This window comes from Lepidochelys olivacea (assembly GCF_965140295.1).
Source record: "Lepidochelys olivacea isolate rLepOli2 genome assembly, chromosome: 3".
Classification (NCBI taxonomy): Eukaryota; Metazoa; Chordata; order Testudines; family Cheloniidae; genus Lepidochelys; species Lepidochelys olivacea.
The window spans coordinates 99,336,783-99,354,777 of NC_140413.1; the positions used below are offsets into that span (position 1 = coordinate 99,336,783).

General features: G+C 38.8%; 1 protein-coding gene across 1 annotated transcript in view; it reads left to right on the top strand.

The window, feature by feature from the left end:
* Window positions 1-17,995, top strand: part of LAMA2 (laminin subunit alpha 2) — a 458,477-nt gene that overhangs the window by 174,968 nt on the left and 265,514 nt on the right. Inside the window, exons 5-9 of the mRNA XM_084624485.1 lie at window positions 9,293-9,472; window positions 12,219-12,308; window positions 13,689-13,806; window positions 15,234-15,412; window positions 17,769-17,868. Of these exons, the coding sequence (XP_084480611.1) occupies window positions 9,293-9,472; window positions 12,219-12,308; window positions 13,689-13,806; window positions 15,234-15,412; window positions 17,769-17,868 (667 nt within the window). The remainder of the gene's footprint in view (window positions 1-9,292; window positions 9,473-12,218; window positions 12,309-13,688; window positions 13,807-15,233; window positions 15,413-17,768; window positions 17,869-17,995) is intronic.

Here is a 17,995-nt window from a genome sequence, read left to right on the forward strand (position 1 = left end):
GCTGGGCATGTGTGTGGTAGGGTGACTGGAGGAAATATCAGAAGATAGATGAGGAGATGGGAGCTAGGGAGATGAAGAGAAGGAGCAGCTGATGTTCATTAGCACCAGGTGAGAAAGGAGTTAAGGGAGAGTGAAACAAAGGGCAGGAGGAGGAAAAGGGGTCACTTTTTTATACATTTATAGTGGACTTTATGTCATATTCTTTTAAATGTGTGGAATTACAAAAACTCATTAAAAGTTTGACAAAACACTGTCAGAACTTGTATTTATAGCCACTCTGAGTAAGTGCTACAGTTTTTGTAATATTACAGCAATTAGTGAAAGAAGTCAGGAGAAAGATATAATTGTTTCAATGGCTATAATTTTTAAATCTGCCATATTTCAAATTAGTTTGTTTAGACAGATTTATGATACCACTGCTGACCTTTGCTGTTCTCTCTGTACTACTTAGAAATGGATTTGTTCTGTTCTTTCTTCTATTAGCCCCCATAAAATAACACCACATTTGGAAAGACCTGGATTAGAGTGGGAGAGGGATCAAAAAATGCTCATGTTCTACAGCAGAATGTCTTGTGTCTTCTCCTTTTTTGTTTTTAAAACATCATAAATGATTTAAAAGGCATCGAACGCTTCCCATTCAAGAGCATCCCATCTGTTTTTTCAAAACTATTTGTCAAGTTTATATTCCAGCTGAAATGACACAGGTTCTGGCACTTTGGATAGAGCTTACGCTCCAGCCTTGTACTGTGATTGTAACTGGCTCCTCCACATATGGAACTGAAATACAAAAACAAAGAAAAAGCACAATGTGTTACTTAAATTTCCCCAATCACTCATTCTTGCAAATCATAGCTCAAAACAAGCATGGTTGGTATAATGTAAGGTACATCAGTGCAGTTTATGTAACAATACTCAGTAGCAGGTGTATTTGTTCAGTGTTTTTAAATGCACTGTTTTTGTACTATCCCCACCCTCCTTACCCTTTATTAAAGAAAAGATCCTTTGAATGCTCACACTCCCCATCTTTTACATCAGTAGTTGTATTTGGGATCCCCTCAGAACTGCTTAAAAAGCTGGTCAAGTTCAGGTGGGTTCTTTCCTCTAGTCATTGTCATGCTCTGGCCATGAATTTTCTGTGATCCCACAGTGTACACCATAAATGCTCTCTTATCAGAAGGTATGCTAGGACATTTATGGAATATGCAGTGGGATCACAGAACGGCCTCATGGTGAACAAGTGAAATCAAGACTCAGCAAATTTGGGGAGCATGGGGTGGGGAGAGGTCTCTTATCATTATTTAGATCCCCCGTTGGTTAAACTTGTGAATCAGTACTTTTTTTTTTTTTTTGGTATTTCCCTTAAGAAAACTTATAATTTAATAAATACTTGTCTGTTTTTGTATAGCTATGCTCGTGGAATGGTTTGCTTCTTTAACGATCACTGTCCAATAATAATAATAAAAATAAGCTCATAACCATTGAAAGAAAATTATCGTGAACTAATGAAAACTATGTCATATTTGGGAAATGTGCCATCTATTTTTAAAGTGAATTTTTTAGTGCTTGTGAAAGATGCCAGACTGATAACCCCAGAGACTGAAGTACTTTCTTCAGAGTACGAGATAAGAGGTAGAGTAAGCTTCATAACACCAGTGTGCTTCAACCCTGGTGAAGAGGGACCACTTGCAGAAGCAAGAGCTTATTGCATAATGTTCAGAGGTGCTATGCGCTACAGCTCCCACTGCCATGAGGCAGTAGTTAGTGCAGTCTCTATGTTCTCTGTGGGTATGTCTACACAGCAATTAAAAACCTGTGGCAGGCCTGGGTTTGTGAGGCTTGTGCTAAGGGCCTATTTAAATGTAGTGTGGATGTAACACTGACAGACCCCGGTTGTTGGCGGGTGGGATTGAACACCTGGGACCTCTGGCGCTTAGTGTATGCGCCTCCACTGCATGAGCTAAAAGCCGTATGGCTCTTAGCTGAGGCGGTAGAGCAGACTCATTAATCTCTCTCTTTAAGTAGTCTTGGTGCCACTAGATGGGACAGAACGCCACACCCAGGAGGAGTGTGGGTTACATAGTCATTTGGGCTTAGGCTGGGGCTCTGGTTCGAGGATGATGGAAGGGTCCCAGAGTTCGAGCTGCAGTCTGAGTGTCTACTCCGAATTTAAATAGTCCCTTAGCCTGAGTCCTGTGAGCCTGAGTCAGCTGGCACAGGCCAGCTGCAGGTGTCTAGGTGCAGTGTAGCCATACCTTCAGTCCTTAGCCTGACTGCTAAAACTACCAGTTTAGGCAGTAGTTTTGCGATGTTGCCATCTGTAAACTTGGACCAATACCACCAATTAATTTTTCAGAGGGATCAAAGGCCTGATCCCCAATGACTTCAAGGGAATTTGGATCAAGCACCAAATAGCCAACAAATGATAACTTTGAATTGCTGACAAACTAACAAAGGCTCAAACTGGCAACCTGGAGGTTGAAGATTCTAGATCCTGTTACCAATCTCCTTAAAAAACACAATCCACATATAAAAAGGGCTCCAGAATTTTGCATTTTTGAGAAAATTGTACTTCCTGTAAGAGATGAGCCTTCAGCCTTTTCCCCCCAACCAATTTAGCACATTCTGCTGTTTAGTCCTGAACACAAAAGAAGCAAGAGCCTTTTTTTTAAGGGGCTAAGGAGTCTGCAGAGTAACATGAATGAGATTAACATTTACAAGTATATTCTGAGAAGCCAATAGTACAGAACCAAGCAGGGCTGTCTTTGTAAGGGTACGGTGCTTTGTGTCTGTTGGCTAAATCCTTTGTAGGTGTAGATATGCACAACTATTGCTGAAACTTTCAACCGAATATAATGTTTCGTCTTAGTTGCTGCAGCAACAAAGGGAAAATGACAAATATACTTTCAGGAGAATTGAATTCCATATTATACTATGATTTATTAATAACTATTGCTTTGACAAGTAACAATCTGTTTAAATATCTCATGGAGGACAATGTCTTTGACAAATTATTTTTCATCCAAAAATGACAAATGCAAGAATTGCAGTACTGTAGAAGAGGAATGGCTAGGGGAAGCAATTTAAGTTTCAGGTGCAATTGAAACAAGAAGATGACAAAAGCAAGCAAAGTAGAACTGAAGAGAGGAAGTCCTATTTAGCCTAAGCTGTAGGGCATAGCTGTCAATGACACAATACTATTTGCTAAACAGTTCATTAAGCTGATATTTGGCTGTATTCTTTGGGGGAATGAGTTAGCTGAGTTAGAGTCTGCATGCACAGCCCTTGACATTTTCCTGCAAGTTCAAAGCATTGCATTTCAAGCAGCTCTGTAGTCATTAACAATACAAAGAATAGGAACTGGTCTTTGGTATAATAAACTATTAATTTACTAAGAGAGTCATATTTATTAGAAATGCTGCAAACTCTGTTTAATACACTATGTACTATACAGAGAAAGAAAAGGAGGACTTGCAAATACTCACCAACAACCACATACCACACAACAGAACCACTAACCCAGGAACTTATCCTTGCAACAAAGCCCGTTGCCAACTGTGCCCACATATCTATTCAGGGGACACCATCACAGGGCCTAATAACATCAGCCACACTATCAGAGGCTCGTTCACCTGCACATCCACCAATGTGATATATGCCATCATGTGCCAGCAATGCCCCTCTGCCATGTACATTGGTCAAACTGGACAGTCTCTACGTAAAAGAATAAATGGACACAAATCAGATGTCAAGAATTGTAACATTCATAAACCAGTCGGAGAACACTTCAATCTCTCTGGTCACGCGATCACAGACATGAAGGTCGCTATCTTAAAACAAAAAAACTTCAAATCCAGACTCCAGCGAGAAACTGCTGAATTGGAATTCATTTGCAAATTGGATACTATTAATTTAGGCTTAAATAGAGACTTGGAGTGGCTAAGTCATTATGCAAGGTAGCCTGTTTCCTCTTGTTTTTTCCTACCCCCCCCCCCCAGATGTTCTGGTTTAACTTGGATTTTAACTTGAAGAGTGGTCAGTTTGGATGAGCTATTACCAGCAGGAGAGTGAGTTTCTGTGTGTATGGGGGTGGGGGGATGTGAGAACCTGGATTTATGCAGGAAATAGCCCAGCTTGATTGTCATGCACATTGTGTAAAGAGTTGTCACTTTGGATGGGCTATCACCAGCAGGAGAGTGAATTTGTGTGGGGGGGTGGAGGGTGAGAAAACCTGGATTTGTGCTGGAAATCACTTTAGATAAGCTATTACCAGCAGGACAGTGGGGTGGGAATAGGTATTGTTTCATATTCTCTGTGTATATATAAAGCCTGCTGCAGTTTCCACGATATGCATCTGAGGAAGTGAGCTGTAGCTCACGAAAGCTTATGCTCTAATAAATTGGTTAGTCTCTAAGGTGCCACAAGTCCTCCTTTTCTTTTTGCGAATACAGACTAACACGGCTGCTACTCTGAAACCTATACAGAGAAAGGAATTCTAACTATTTTATGTAGGAACATTATGACACAGGCTATGAGAAATCATCTGGTTAGAAATCATCTGTTACGTGTGCTTCCAGTCTATTTTTTTTTCTGTTTTGAAAACAACTCTAATGATGTCTGAAATTATGAGCTTAGGATCCTAATTTAAAAGCTCATGTGAAGAAACACCCACAGAGTTAGGCTCCATGAACTAGCTGCTAAGGGATTGATTTGCCAATAGTAATTTAAATGAGTTGAAAATGAATTGTTTACAATGGGTTTATTCCATCATTCCATTATTGAAGGTTGCAGCAAATAAAACTACCAGTAGAAATAATTAGACAAAATGGTGGGTTAAACCAGGTATGTTGTAGCTGAGCTAAAATATTTGGATAACCAGCAAACGGGACCTTATACAGTTACCAAATAACTGTATAAAACTCATTTGACTGTTATACTGCTTATTATCCATCTTCATATATTTAATGCTTTTGCATAATGTTTCAGGAATATTTCACAATATGTCCTGCTTTTAATAATTTTAAGAATAAAATGTCTGCCTCCCACTCCTCAATAATTTATTGTTATGCTTCAGGATAGAAGCTTCCTGCAGGGGCCAGAAAGGAATTTCCCCTTCCATTGCACTACTGGTAAGATGTATAAAGGGGGATATTCATCTTCCTCAGAAATATCTCAAGTACTACCCACTGTCTTGCCTTAGGTAGTATACCAGGCTTGATATGACAATGGCTTTACTATGAAATCCAAAGTAAACTGGTGAGGAGTGGAACAAAGGGGTGCTATGTTGGTAAACAAAGGTTACTTTGAAGAGCTGGTATTCTCCTAATGCATCTCTGAGACAGGTCCAACTGAGATGCATTCATCTTTTACAAAAGAATTACAGCTTCCAGTAAAATCAGGACCTAGATTAGTTTATTTAACCATCAGCATATAGATATTGCACCAGTGAAAACATTCCAGCCAGTGATATAGTTTATTTGAAAGGAAAGTGAATGTGAAGGTTTTGAGCAACATAGCCAAACAGCTGAGGTTTTTTATATCCCCAAAACAGCTTGGGACTGACTGCACTCAGTAGATTGCTTGGCAAAGTAGCTCACTTCAAATACCAAAGCTGTGAGTAGAAGAAATACTGTTTTGTTGAATTCCTCAAGAAGCTATCATATGGTTTATTCATTTAAATGAGAAAATTTGCATGATTTAAAATAAGAAACAACCTTATTTGTTGAAATTTGCGTTGATTTTAAGTTGAAACCATACTGCCATGTGAAGCAAAAGTGTTGTGTCTATTTCATTAAAACAGAGAGAAAAAGTCCCCTTTGAAGCTACAGGTGCTTTACAGACAGCTTTAAGGTCATCACTGGAATTTTTCTCTATTCCAAGCACAAGATCTATTAGAAAAGGAAGGACAAGGAAATCCCTGTTTAGATAAATGTGACTGAGGTTTCAGCAGACAGATGTGCAGTAGTTGTAAAAGAGCTTAGACTCCAAAATGAATCTAGAAAAGAGTTTATTTGGTAGCTAGAACTATTTGAGGACATACAGCTATCACTGCAGACATCAGGCCAGATTCTGATACCCTTGTATTGAATAGTACCTAATTCAGCAAAGTGCTCCAATGAAATCAATGACCTGTTGAACTGGTTATTAATAAATGCAACTGCAAGATGTGAAAAGCATGAGATTGTTTCCTAACTGGGGTTTTATTTGTCAGGATGGCCCTGTGGTTTGGGCACTTGTCTGGGATTGAAAGACTCACGTTCAATTCTCAGCTTTGCCACAGAATACCTGTGTGTCCTTGAGCAAGTCATTCAGTCTCTCTCTGCCTCAGCTCCCCATCTGTAAAAGGGGGATATTAGCACTGTCTTACTTCACAGGGCTTAGAGACATACATTAAAAACTGCGAGGTGCTCAGATACTATGTTAATGGAGGCCATATAAGTACCTCAGATAACTCTAGACTGTTTGGGACAGTTCTTGGGGATGAATCATAAGCTCCTGGGGCAGGAACAGGGGCTGTCGCTCTGGGTGCCTAATCAACATTGGGGTGAAGGGGTGGGCCTCATCCTCCAGGCAGTTTTTGTTTGTTTTTGCTCTGCTGATCTGCCTGGCCTTCCCCCCCCCCCCCCACTGGGCTTGGGAGGTGCCGAAAACATTTTCCACCTTGGTGGCAAAACAACCTCCCTGGGCAAGGACCACATCTTCCTCTTTCCTTGAGTATCGTCCGGCATGCTAATACTGCTTTCAGGAAGTGCAAGAGTTTGAAAAAATGAATGTATGCTCTTGAAAAACACTAAAATCTTATTATAAAAGTGTTAAATTGAAACAATATTTTATTAGTCAAAAGCTGAAACTTCTTTTTAAAAAACATATTTAAATGAGTCATAGTTATAATTCTAGCTTCATATTCCTGATTTAATGGCAAATGTTTCCTAGGTACTCTGATCTCTTCTAAGAAGTAGGAACATCTTAGTCTGCACTATTAATGGAGATTCTAAAATGTTTCTTGGGGGAAATTAATGATTTCTTCACAGATGCTGAAAAGAAGGAGAAATTATTTGGGTAATTACATTTTGCCTACCTAAATTCCCCCTACACATTCAATTTGATAACATACTCCTCATTTATTCTCCGAAACCGAGGTGTAGTGTTGGTGTGCAATGTTTAACAGGCACCACATTTCACCAAAGAGGTGGCTACATTTGAGTGGGCATGTAAAGTGATGCGTATATAGATTTAAAATGGGATTATATAGTTCTTAATGTTCATTCTGTATGAAAGATACAGCATAAATGGAAATCATTACTGTTACTGTGTTAGCTTACAGAAGAGATGGGTTCCTGGCAGATAGACCCATGGAGCCTTTTAAAGTGTAGTTTTACTCTGAAAAAGCATTCTATAAAACTACCATTATGGGGGCTCCATGTCCATGTCACAATGACTTCCAGATTCAACTTGGCCTTTTTGTAAGTAAAAAGGTGTCATTTCTAGTTGCCAGCTGTAATGTTCAGGGGCACCGGTAATCTCCCCCAGTCTCTCCTGTAGGCACTCTTTCTGCACTCTTCCCACAAGGCTACAACCCCCCCCCCCCCATTCCCAGCATACTGTCACAGTTACAGGCTGAGTGGCATCTTATACAGCCCCTCTCAAGGGTATCACTCAGGTGACAGGTTCTGCTACCTTCACCGCTCTCTGGGTGGTATCCCACAGTTCTACCATCTCTGACTAGATACCGGGGTGTCAGCCTCTCTCTTTCCAAATGTTTTGTTTATTCACCCAAAAGTACACAGCAGGCACAGAGAAGTGTTTGAACAACAAAAATCTATAGGTATCTGGTCTCACCTAAACTTTATCCTTCCCTTGCAAGTTTCAGCAGTTACCACCTAGCCCAGTTAACTTTGTCGCTGAGCTGGAAAAGACAGACTGGAAGCATGTTCCTCTGCAGTTCTCTCTCTCTCTCATTCATGTTTCCCACTGAACAGCTGCTGCTTGCTCACACCTCCTTTCTCTCAAGCTCAGGCTCTTTATTAGTTTAGTGCCCCATTGATCATAGGTTCAGAACTGAGAAAAATTAATCTGCCAGCATGCTTGGAGACAGGTAAATGGTCATTTCCCAACAAATAGGTCCCCCATGGTTTCTGTAAGATCCCTTGATATGCTCTCTGGTGGTAACTGATCTTGGTCATTTTATTGTTCCCTGTTTACATCCCCTTTGGCAGCATCCTTTGATTTAATTCCATTCAGTCAGGCAGGATTATATCAAACAAATGAACTCAGGTGAATATGATAGTCATAAAAATAATACAGATAAATCCTTTTGTAAAGCAAGTGCTCAGTCCAACAAAACAAAACAAAACTCTTGACTCACAGGACTGTAGGCAGGAATTTGCTGCTTTATTCCACTGCCTCAAAGTGTGTGTGGGACACTGTTCCCTCTAAGTTGTGCGTGTGTGCGCGCACACACAGATCCTAAACCCCAGGCACACAGCGAAACACCGTGTGCACAGAAATTTGCACAGAAGTACAACAGTTTGCACAGAAGAAATTTTTTGCGCACATGGCCTGTCAAAAATTAGAGGGAACTTTGGTGTGGAAGGGAGAAAACTCTTACTTTCAAAAGGAAGTCAGGGATGAGTGAAGCAAGGCTCTATCCTGTAACACTCTGGGCAACCTAGTTAACCCTATCATGGTCACTTTGCTACAACTCCTTCATTCTCCACTCCAGCCCTGCGTATTCAATCTGAGATCTGAAAATGGAGTCATGTTCTTTTTGTTCATCAGCTAGTAATAGAATAATAGAATGTAGTTTCTGGAAGGGACCTCAAGAAATCATCTAATAAAGATACACCAATCAAAAGTTAACACTCCAGACCATAGAGTAAAATGTTTTGGTTTTCCACAAAGTGCTCAAGAATGGTATTTTATTACATGTGATGTTTTCTTCTGGCAGAACTTTTCCAAGAACACTTCCCGCATAATCCCTTTTCTTAAATTTCTTGCCCAATGACTTAATAGGAGGTCAGTCTAGAACAGGAGAATTTATCTGCATTAGGTTTGGACCTATTATTATTTATGATTTATATATTGGTTGGAGCCAGTTGTTCTAGAAGCTGTTCAATATACAATAAATCAGTTTTTTGGAGGCAGGGGGATATTTGCTTTCTAAAAAAGAAAATATTTGAAATAGTACATGGTCTCCTGCCTCCTTATCTGGTTTTACACCATAACTGTGACATTTGCTGGCATCTTCACAAGCAATATTCATTTAATCTGATCATTTCAATAATTCTGTCTTTAGATTCACACATCACTGATCAATGGACGACCTAGTGCTGATGATCCTTCCCAAGTATTGCTGGAATTCACCTCAGCTCGCTTTATTCGACTGAGATTTCAGAGGATACGGACACTGAATGCTGATTTAATGATGTTTGCACACAAAGATCCCAATGAAATTGACCACATAGTTACAAGGAGGGTAAGTTCTGGTAAAGGCATAGAACTGTATAATAGATGCTGAACTATCCTTACTAATATTGTATCTGCCTTTGATCACCACAGGAAATCTTGGAAGAATATGAATAGCTTCTGTTTGCTGTCAAACTCCCAGTGGCAAATAAATAGCTCCCCTTTCTTCAGTCTTTTTTTTTTTCACCTCAGCAGAAGGGAAAGTTTGTTTATATGTTTAGTTTAATGGTGTTATTAACGTGAAGAACCAGAAGCAGTGCTACTCTGGCTGTAAAGATTTGTGGGATTATTGTACAGATGATCTGCAGGAGACTGTTGTCAGATAATGTCTTTTGCCCCTCATGCCATCTCCTCAATATCCTTTGGATCATACTGGCATTAACATTTTAATCAAGATATTTCTTTCATTATTATTATTCATATCCGTTTTAAAACATGTTTTAGTGTATAAGGAAAGGAGGCGTGCAGTGCTTTCGTTCTCATCTCTGCATCGTTTAGTGTTTTACTCTATATGTTGTCATTTCAAAGACATATTCCATCTGGTAGCTAAAGTTTCAGGACTTTGTCCGGTGTTACACTAGTGCTTGTAGGAAACTTCCCAGCTGTGTGAACACCAGCTGGCAACTAGGTAAACTTGAGAGTTTGGGGTCGGGGGAAGAGACTTGGAATAATTTTTGTGAGGGGAAAATAAACCTTGTAAATCCCTGAGGTCAAAATATGATTACCCTTCCCCACTTACTGACAATATGTCTTTAAGGTGGAACAATGATTCTTCCATTGCTATGAGTGTTATTTATTTTAATAGTTCCTAACTGTAGACAGTAATAGTCTGGAAGCTAATTGCTCATATCTCAAGACAGGATGCACAGCTGATCTAAACGAGGCAGGCTTGACAACTGAATCATCTAGATAAGGCCGCCTTGTGCTGCTCAAGCACCAGTAGGAGGATCCACAGGTAGCTAGAACTAGCACCTTGGTTTCTGTACTATTTCCTACCTATGGCAGCTGCATCCAGATGGTGTGGACAGGGGAAAGAGGGCATAACTGTTATTCCCTTGTATCCCACCCACCCACCCATTCCTTGCTGCCCCAACAGACCCTTTCGGGCCATATTGGCTGACATATGTTTAGAGTAACCTTTAGGCTAAATGGCAGAAAACAAAGGTTAGGCAACAATGGTCAATTTTCAATATGGCAACAGTTTGACAATTTTAAATATGTCCCTACAGTTACATACTAGATCTACTATTGTTTAATGTATTAATGACCTGGAAAAGGGGGTGAGTAATGAATTAGCAAAATTTGAAAATTTGAATATAACCCAAAATTACACAGGCTAGCCAAGATTATAGAAAAATGTGAGGCACTTCAGTGGACCCTAACCAGACTAGGTGAATAGTCAACAAGATGGCAACTGAAATTGGCTTTTGACAAATTCATGGTAATTCACAGTAGAAGGAATAATTTGAACTGCTCATATATTTTGCTGGTTTAAAATTAATTGTAACTACTCATAAAAAAAGACATTGCAATAGCTCAGTGAAAAAGTTTTGTTCATGATGCACCAGTGGTTTAAAAATGTTAGAATGGAAAGTAATACTGAAATTATTATAATGCCTTTAGGTAAAGCAGTGGTATGTCCTCATCTGGAGAACAGTGTTCAGTTCTGCTCCCTCCTCGCAAAAAGGATATGGCAGAAATATAAGGTGTGCAGAGACAGGCAGTGACAAATATCAGAGGAATGTGAAGACTTCCATCTGAGGAAAGACTAAGAAGAGTGGGAGTGTTCAGCTTAGTTAGGGGATATTTTCAGTCTAATTAGGCTGGGGGAGAGGTCCCTGCCAAGCCAGACCTTGTCGTCAGTCTTCTCGTGAATCTCCTGCAGCAGTGCTACTGCTAATTAAGTTTTGCATGGTTACGTGCATCTGGGGGATCTAGTGTGGGATCTGTAAGACCAGCCATAAATCTCCCCCATATATAAGCAGTTTCAGGCCTACTGAAGCCTGTTTATTTGAAGGATATTGCAGGTATTCTTTCACCACCATGGATGCACTCCTTGCTTTTGTCTGGGCCATTTATCCCCACCAAAATCGGAAGGGAATGGTCAGTGGGTGGACTGACAGACCATAAGTACATTAATCAGGATAGGGAACTCTCCCTTCTCTCCACCCCCATTTCCTATCAGGTAAATCTGCAGACCAGCAGGAGATTTTAACTGTGCTTCTCACTGTCCGGGGCATGTGAAAGCATTACCTTATTGAAATGACTAAAGGCCTTTGTTACATAGCATTTGTTTAAAAAAAAATAAAAAACAGTTCTTCCTTTAACACATAGTATGTATTTGCTGAGTGATTTTGTACCATTACTGTTAGTGTACTTTCACCATGGGTTCTGAGCTTTCTTCCGTCACAGGGGTAAAATCGACATATATGACCTGCTCTTTTGTGTTCTGAATATTTAGCCTTTATGTTTTCTATATCTGTGTGCTGTATGTGAACTGTGAGCCACATTCTAGACTGTATAAATTGGTGCAGCTCCTCTGACTTCAATGGAGCAATGACAGTTTACACCAGCAGAGAATTTGATCCCTTTTCTTTTTCACTGAGGCCTGAATCTGATGTTCAGGAAGCAGTTACCTACCATACCATCTGCTGTTTTTGTAATAAATAAAAAGGAAATAAAATAAGCAGTTTCAGTACTTGGCCACCTGCAGCTTGCAATCCATTTGGCAATTCCTTCTCTGTTTTGTCTTACAGTATTATTATTCTGTAAAAGATATATCTGTTGGAGGCATGTGTATCTGTTCTGGCCATGCAAGGGCTTGTCCTTTGGATCCAGCAACTAACGTACGTATATTTCTAGGCTCTTTATTCATGGTGTAGAGAACGAATATTCCCCATTGACAGAGTTCTGTGAATTGATGTCTGTTCCCCACTTAGACAATATAACCAACACCTGTGTCAGGGTGAAATAACATTGGCAGTCAGAATGGTGGACTTTGAAATCCACCATCACAGTAACAGTGAAAGATTTTCTCATTAAAAAAAAAGACTGAATAAATCCATTCATTCTGGAAACTCTCCAGCACTGACAGGAAGTTACATGATTTAGCTTTGGAAACTGAATGCCCTCAGTCTTTCTATTCCTTCCATGGTATTCATCATGATTCTTCTCAAACAAACAAACAAACAAACATCACCAATTTAATGGTTATAATTTCTTTTTCTATATTTTTAGCTTTCCACTCAAGTTCAGCTCTATCAGAACATAATCAAACAAGGAATTCAGTTTAAGGCGGATTCTCCAGCTTCTTCTCAATTCCATACACATGTATGCACACATTAACACTAAAATGAAATTGCTGAATTTATCTGTAATGCTACTAGCATTCAACAGTGTGAGATCGCACCCAGCTTTCCCTTATGGAGAAGTCCTGTAGAATTTAATAGAAAATGATAATCTTTCTATAGGATTCTGAACCATCCTATAGAATTTAATAGAAAATCATATCCCTGCTATACAGTGAAATAGGATATTTCAAAAGCCCTCTCGAAAAATCTCATTCTGTAAAAATATCTATAGTTCTGAGTAATTTCTATAGAATCCTGTTGGTTTTATTCTTATAGGCCTTTTTCATAAGATCTGCATAACAAATGCTGAACCATTTCTGCAGTTATTCTCAAAGAACAACTGTCAGACTACAATCATAACCCTAGAGCTCTGCCTTTCCATTAGGCTTGCCTTGGAAGAGTGATGGTAACATTGCAGAATTAGAAAACGTTCTCCAGAAAATTCTGTTTCGATGTTCTGCCTATGCAATACTTTGTTTTCTTTTTTTTAATGTCAATTGCAGTGGGGTGAAGTACCCTGTTCTGCCACTGTGCAAATATTCGTTGTCTGAATTGTGTTAAAACTATAATACATTAAAAAAAAATGAAATATACCTGTAATCCATTGTAGATCACTTTGCTTGCAGTAATTTGCATAAATGTATTGCTGGAAAGGCACAGGTCTGAAATATTTAAGATCATTATAAAAATATGATGAATAGATTGTAAAGGACCATTGAAGAAAACCGGATAATATAAGAGAGGTTGTCAGTCATAGGTGGGCTGGTTTGCATGTATTCCTAACCTCCACCTGTCTCAAAGCTCTTGTCTTTGCTTTGTTATAACATCATGCTGTGTTAGTACTTTGTTTTCTTTTTTTTTTTTAATGTAAATTAGAGATCTACTTGTGAATGTGAGCACAACACATGTGGAGACAGTTGTGATCATTGCTGTCCCGGTTTTCATCAAAAGCCTTGGCAAGCTGGGACATTCCTGGTCAAGTCTGAGTGTGAAGGTAAATTATAAAAAAGCAAAGCAAAATAAAAAAGTGTTAGCTTAACTCCTGGTCACTCTGAGTAGTATTTAGTCCTTAAGCCTCTGGAGAATTCATTTAACTTCAAAATAACACTTGCAAGTGATTGTAAATGTAAACCACATGTTGTTTAGATCCACTATGCTATATTTAACCATATAATTAATAGACGTGGTTGAAAAAGTTTTGGTTAAACAGATTTCCACCGAAAAATAGAGTTTTGTCAAAATTAAAATGTTTTGTGAGAATGTCAATTTTGGTGAAATTTTCAATAGGAGAATATCAAAACAATTTGTTTTGACTTTCTCATTTTGTTTCGATAAGGTAAAAATGGTTAATTTCAATTCATTTTGACTAAGATATTTATATATTTATATGAAATGTTTCAACATTATCTAAATGAAATTTCATATTTCCAAATCATTTTTTCTAAATTTACGTTTTCTGGAAAATATTGATATTCAAGTTTTCGTTCTGATTTGGAATGAAAACAAAGTTCAAAAAGCTGGAATTTCTCCTATCTCTAATAATAATAGTTAACACTGATGTTCACAAAGCACCTTAATTTCTGAACCTATTAAAATGCAATACTACTGTACATGAGTGTTCATATGGCTACAGGAGTGCAGATGCATTTATTCTAATGGTCTTTGAAGCCCTTTAGGTGCAGGGCTGTACCTAAATAGTGCAGACGAGCCCACAGAGTCTGATCCAAAGCATGCTGAAGTCAATGGAAAGACTCCCTCTGAGTTCAGTGGGCTTTGGCTCAGGGATTCCTCTTTATTAAATTTTGGAACTGATAATTACCAAAATTCTACATTTGTACAAACCAGGCACCAAACTCGTTTATAACACACATGAAAATATTAGAGGTTGGCCAGGGAGGTGGAGTTTAGATCCCGGTTAAGCTGAGCCTAGGGTTTGGGGTCTGAGGCCAAATTATGAAAAAAGGGTTGATTCAATAGTACTGAAACCTTGCAGACTGTTTTACACATTTTAATAGTGAAAATCTCATGAAACGAACCAGAATATTGTCCTCTTGTAATTTTGGGTCCAGCCTGGGACAAAAGCCAAAGGGGGGGCAATTTTGGATCTGAAGATTCAAATTTGAACTGTCCTGAAATTTGAAGAAGTGTGGATTCAAAGTCTTTGTTGTGACCATCTCCAACACGCATTATATGTAGATGAAGTACTTCCATTAAGTTTCCTTTTTAGCTTTGGTGAATGTTAATATTGCTAACAGTTTTAACATCTCAATAGATTCTTTGTAGTCCTTGTATCTTGTAGCATGTTCATGGTACAGATGTCAAAATGATGAAAGGATGTTGTTAATACTTCAGTAAAAATGTTATTTCTGCATGTCTGTAGCCTGGGTGTGAGGTTTGCTATTACAGTTATTTCTTTTTCAGAATGCAATTGTCATGGGAAGACTAAGGAATGTTACTATGATCAGAATATTGCAGACAGAAATCGGAGTTTGAATATCCATGGAGAATACACTGGGGGTGGAGTGTGTATTAATTGTACACACAATACTGCAGGCATAAACTGTGAGACCTGCACTGATGGCTACTTCAGGCCAAAAGGGGTAAAGTATGCTCTGCTGTCGCTTCTAAGTAGCTCAAGCTATCACTTCTGTGTGGGGAGTTAGCTTATTAAGTAGAGAAGACACACTTTTGATTGCCATTTTATGAAGGTTAAGTTCTAATTCTGACAGCCAACTAGTCGCCTTTCACAGTTGGAAATCTGTAAAGTAGATGTTCACAGGAATATGAAAGCAAATTGTGTTGATATGAAGAAATGTACTTAAGGTCAGGGCCTCCAGCTAGTACTTCAGTTTGAATTAAAGGAGGATGCAATCCTGCAAACACAGCTTTTGCATCATAGAGAATTTCAACATACACTCTCAGAAAGCAGAGAGATATTGCTGTAGTTGTTGGGGGTGGTGAGGAAATTGGGAGAAAGGAGAATCTCTAATTGGTTTAAGCTCTTTGATTTAGAAGTACTGCTATATTATATTTAATCTGTTAGCATCACCTGACCTTTATCAGGCATGGCCAAAATGCAGTTGCAAACCAGACATAGTCAACAAAATTCTACAATATATCCTGGGGATTCCTTCCACTTCAGTAGAGAGAGATATGGTCTGTGGAAATGCTACCATAAATTCTAGAAGATGATGCTCCATCTCAGTCTGAATTGAGGCCATGAGAAGAAGCATGGCATACTGGGATCTGTTATCTCCATGAGCTGTCTTCACTCTGTATTAAAGATCCAGAGAGCTGCTCTCTATTCTGTTTAGATGTGCCTCTTGGATTCCTGGAGGTTCCTGGTACATTATCATTGTGGCCCTCAGTTCAGCAAAGTCTGGCCACTGGGCCTGATTGATCTTCTCTCTACTACCATGGAGGCTAACAACAAATGAAAAAAATTAAAAATTCCCCCTATGTAGCAAGGTTGCATTTTGTCTTCAAAGCATGTAGAAGAAAGAGTTTTGGTCTTTTGTCAGCAGCTGGATGGTTAAACTGATTTTGGAGCAAAATTTAAGCAGTTCTCCAACTAGTAATTTTTGTGTCCACAGTCAATTGTGAGTATAGAAAATGTGGACAAGCTTCTGAAAATAGAGTAGGAAGGCCAGACTTTTGAAAATGTAGGGCTAAGTGACTTGTCCAAGGTCACAAAGAAAGAGTATGACCAGCCTTTGAATAGAACTCTCACCTCCCAAGTCATATGGTGGTATTTTCAGAAGTGCATGAAAGACATATAGGAGCACAAGTTCCATAGATTGTCAATAATAATTGTGCTCTTAAGTCACTTAGGAACTTTTGAAAATACCACTCTAACTTCTTTGTCTTACTGTGAGAATGTTCTTTCTTCCTAATAATGGAAAAAGACTATGAAAATATTCTCAAGGTTCAGTGTGGTTTTGGTAGCTTTCCGTGTTCAGAGATGTTGGTTTATCAATGGTCAAAATGCTGAATCTTGGAATAAGGGTGAGGATACACAGGGTTCAATCTGTGTTGGGTCTTGTCCCCTGAGTTGTTGGGGATCAGGCACAGAATGGAAGTGTTAATAAGCTTTTACAACCAACATGATAGCTCTTTACTGCTTGTGCCCAATTCATCAAGCAACACCAAGTAGAGGTCAACTGACCTTAAGGACACTTGAAACGAACAGCTACATGGGGTCCCAAAATGATGGGGTACTCACAGAGGGAAATATGATTGCACTTGCCAGTCACAATCAATATAAGTTCCATCCCCTTCCATATAAATCCTCTGCTGCCCACAGGAAAAAGAGAATGATGGAATATGTACACCTAGATTTCTCTGCATACTGTTATAATAAAATGTGGGTCTTGTCTGTGATTCCTTTTCTAAGATGGGAAAAGGGAAGGTGAAAGCAAATTGTTCAGTTGTCTAGTGTTCACTTTTCTTCATTTATCCTGCAGTTTATTGTTTTTCACTCGTCTTGGACCGTGTAACTGAACTACTCCACTTACAATAAGTTTCAATCCATGCTTCTCATTCATTATCACAGTGCTGCAGAATTTAGCTACTAGAAACCCAAAGAGGTTTAAAAACTAAAGCATGCTTTCACTCCCTGTAATTAAAAAAATTATAAAAACATTTCTGTTAACATTAGTTTATATACAACTCTATTCCTTTAATAAACTAAATTTGGGGCCTCAATTACTTGAGCGTCTCTTTGGTAAAAATTTGCTAAGATTAACATGCAGACTGAATAACAAACTAATAGACTGAGTGAACAATGCTGTTTCAGTTTTTGAAACAAACCCTAACCCTAACAGCATGATTCGATCCTGATTTTTTTTTTGGTTGTTTTTTAAAATTTATGTACCAGTTTCTAATTTTTAAAAGGTAAGATTTAGCTTTGAAACTCACTGGTTGGTTTTTTTTTGTACTTGTATTTGTTTCTGGTAGGTATTACCAGATGAACCTAACCCATGCCGGCCATGTTTCTGTGATCCAGTTGGGTCTTTACATGCTACTTGTGTCAAGGATGAGAAACATGCGGAAGGAGGTAAGATCCCTGACAGTTACATTACAATTACAGTGCTAAACATTGTGACCAACATTGTTAAAATGAAAGCTGAATTATCTCCCTTCACTGAGCCAGCCCTCACAGCAGACCAGTGCTAATTCATTCA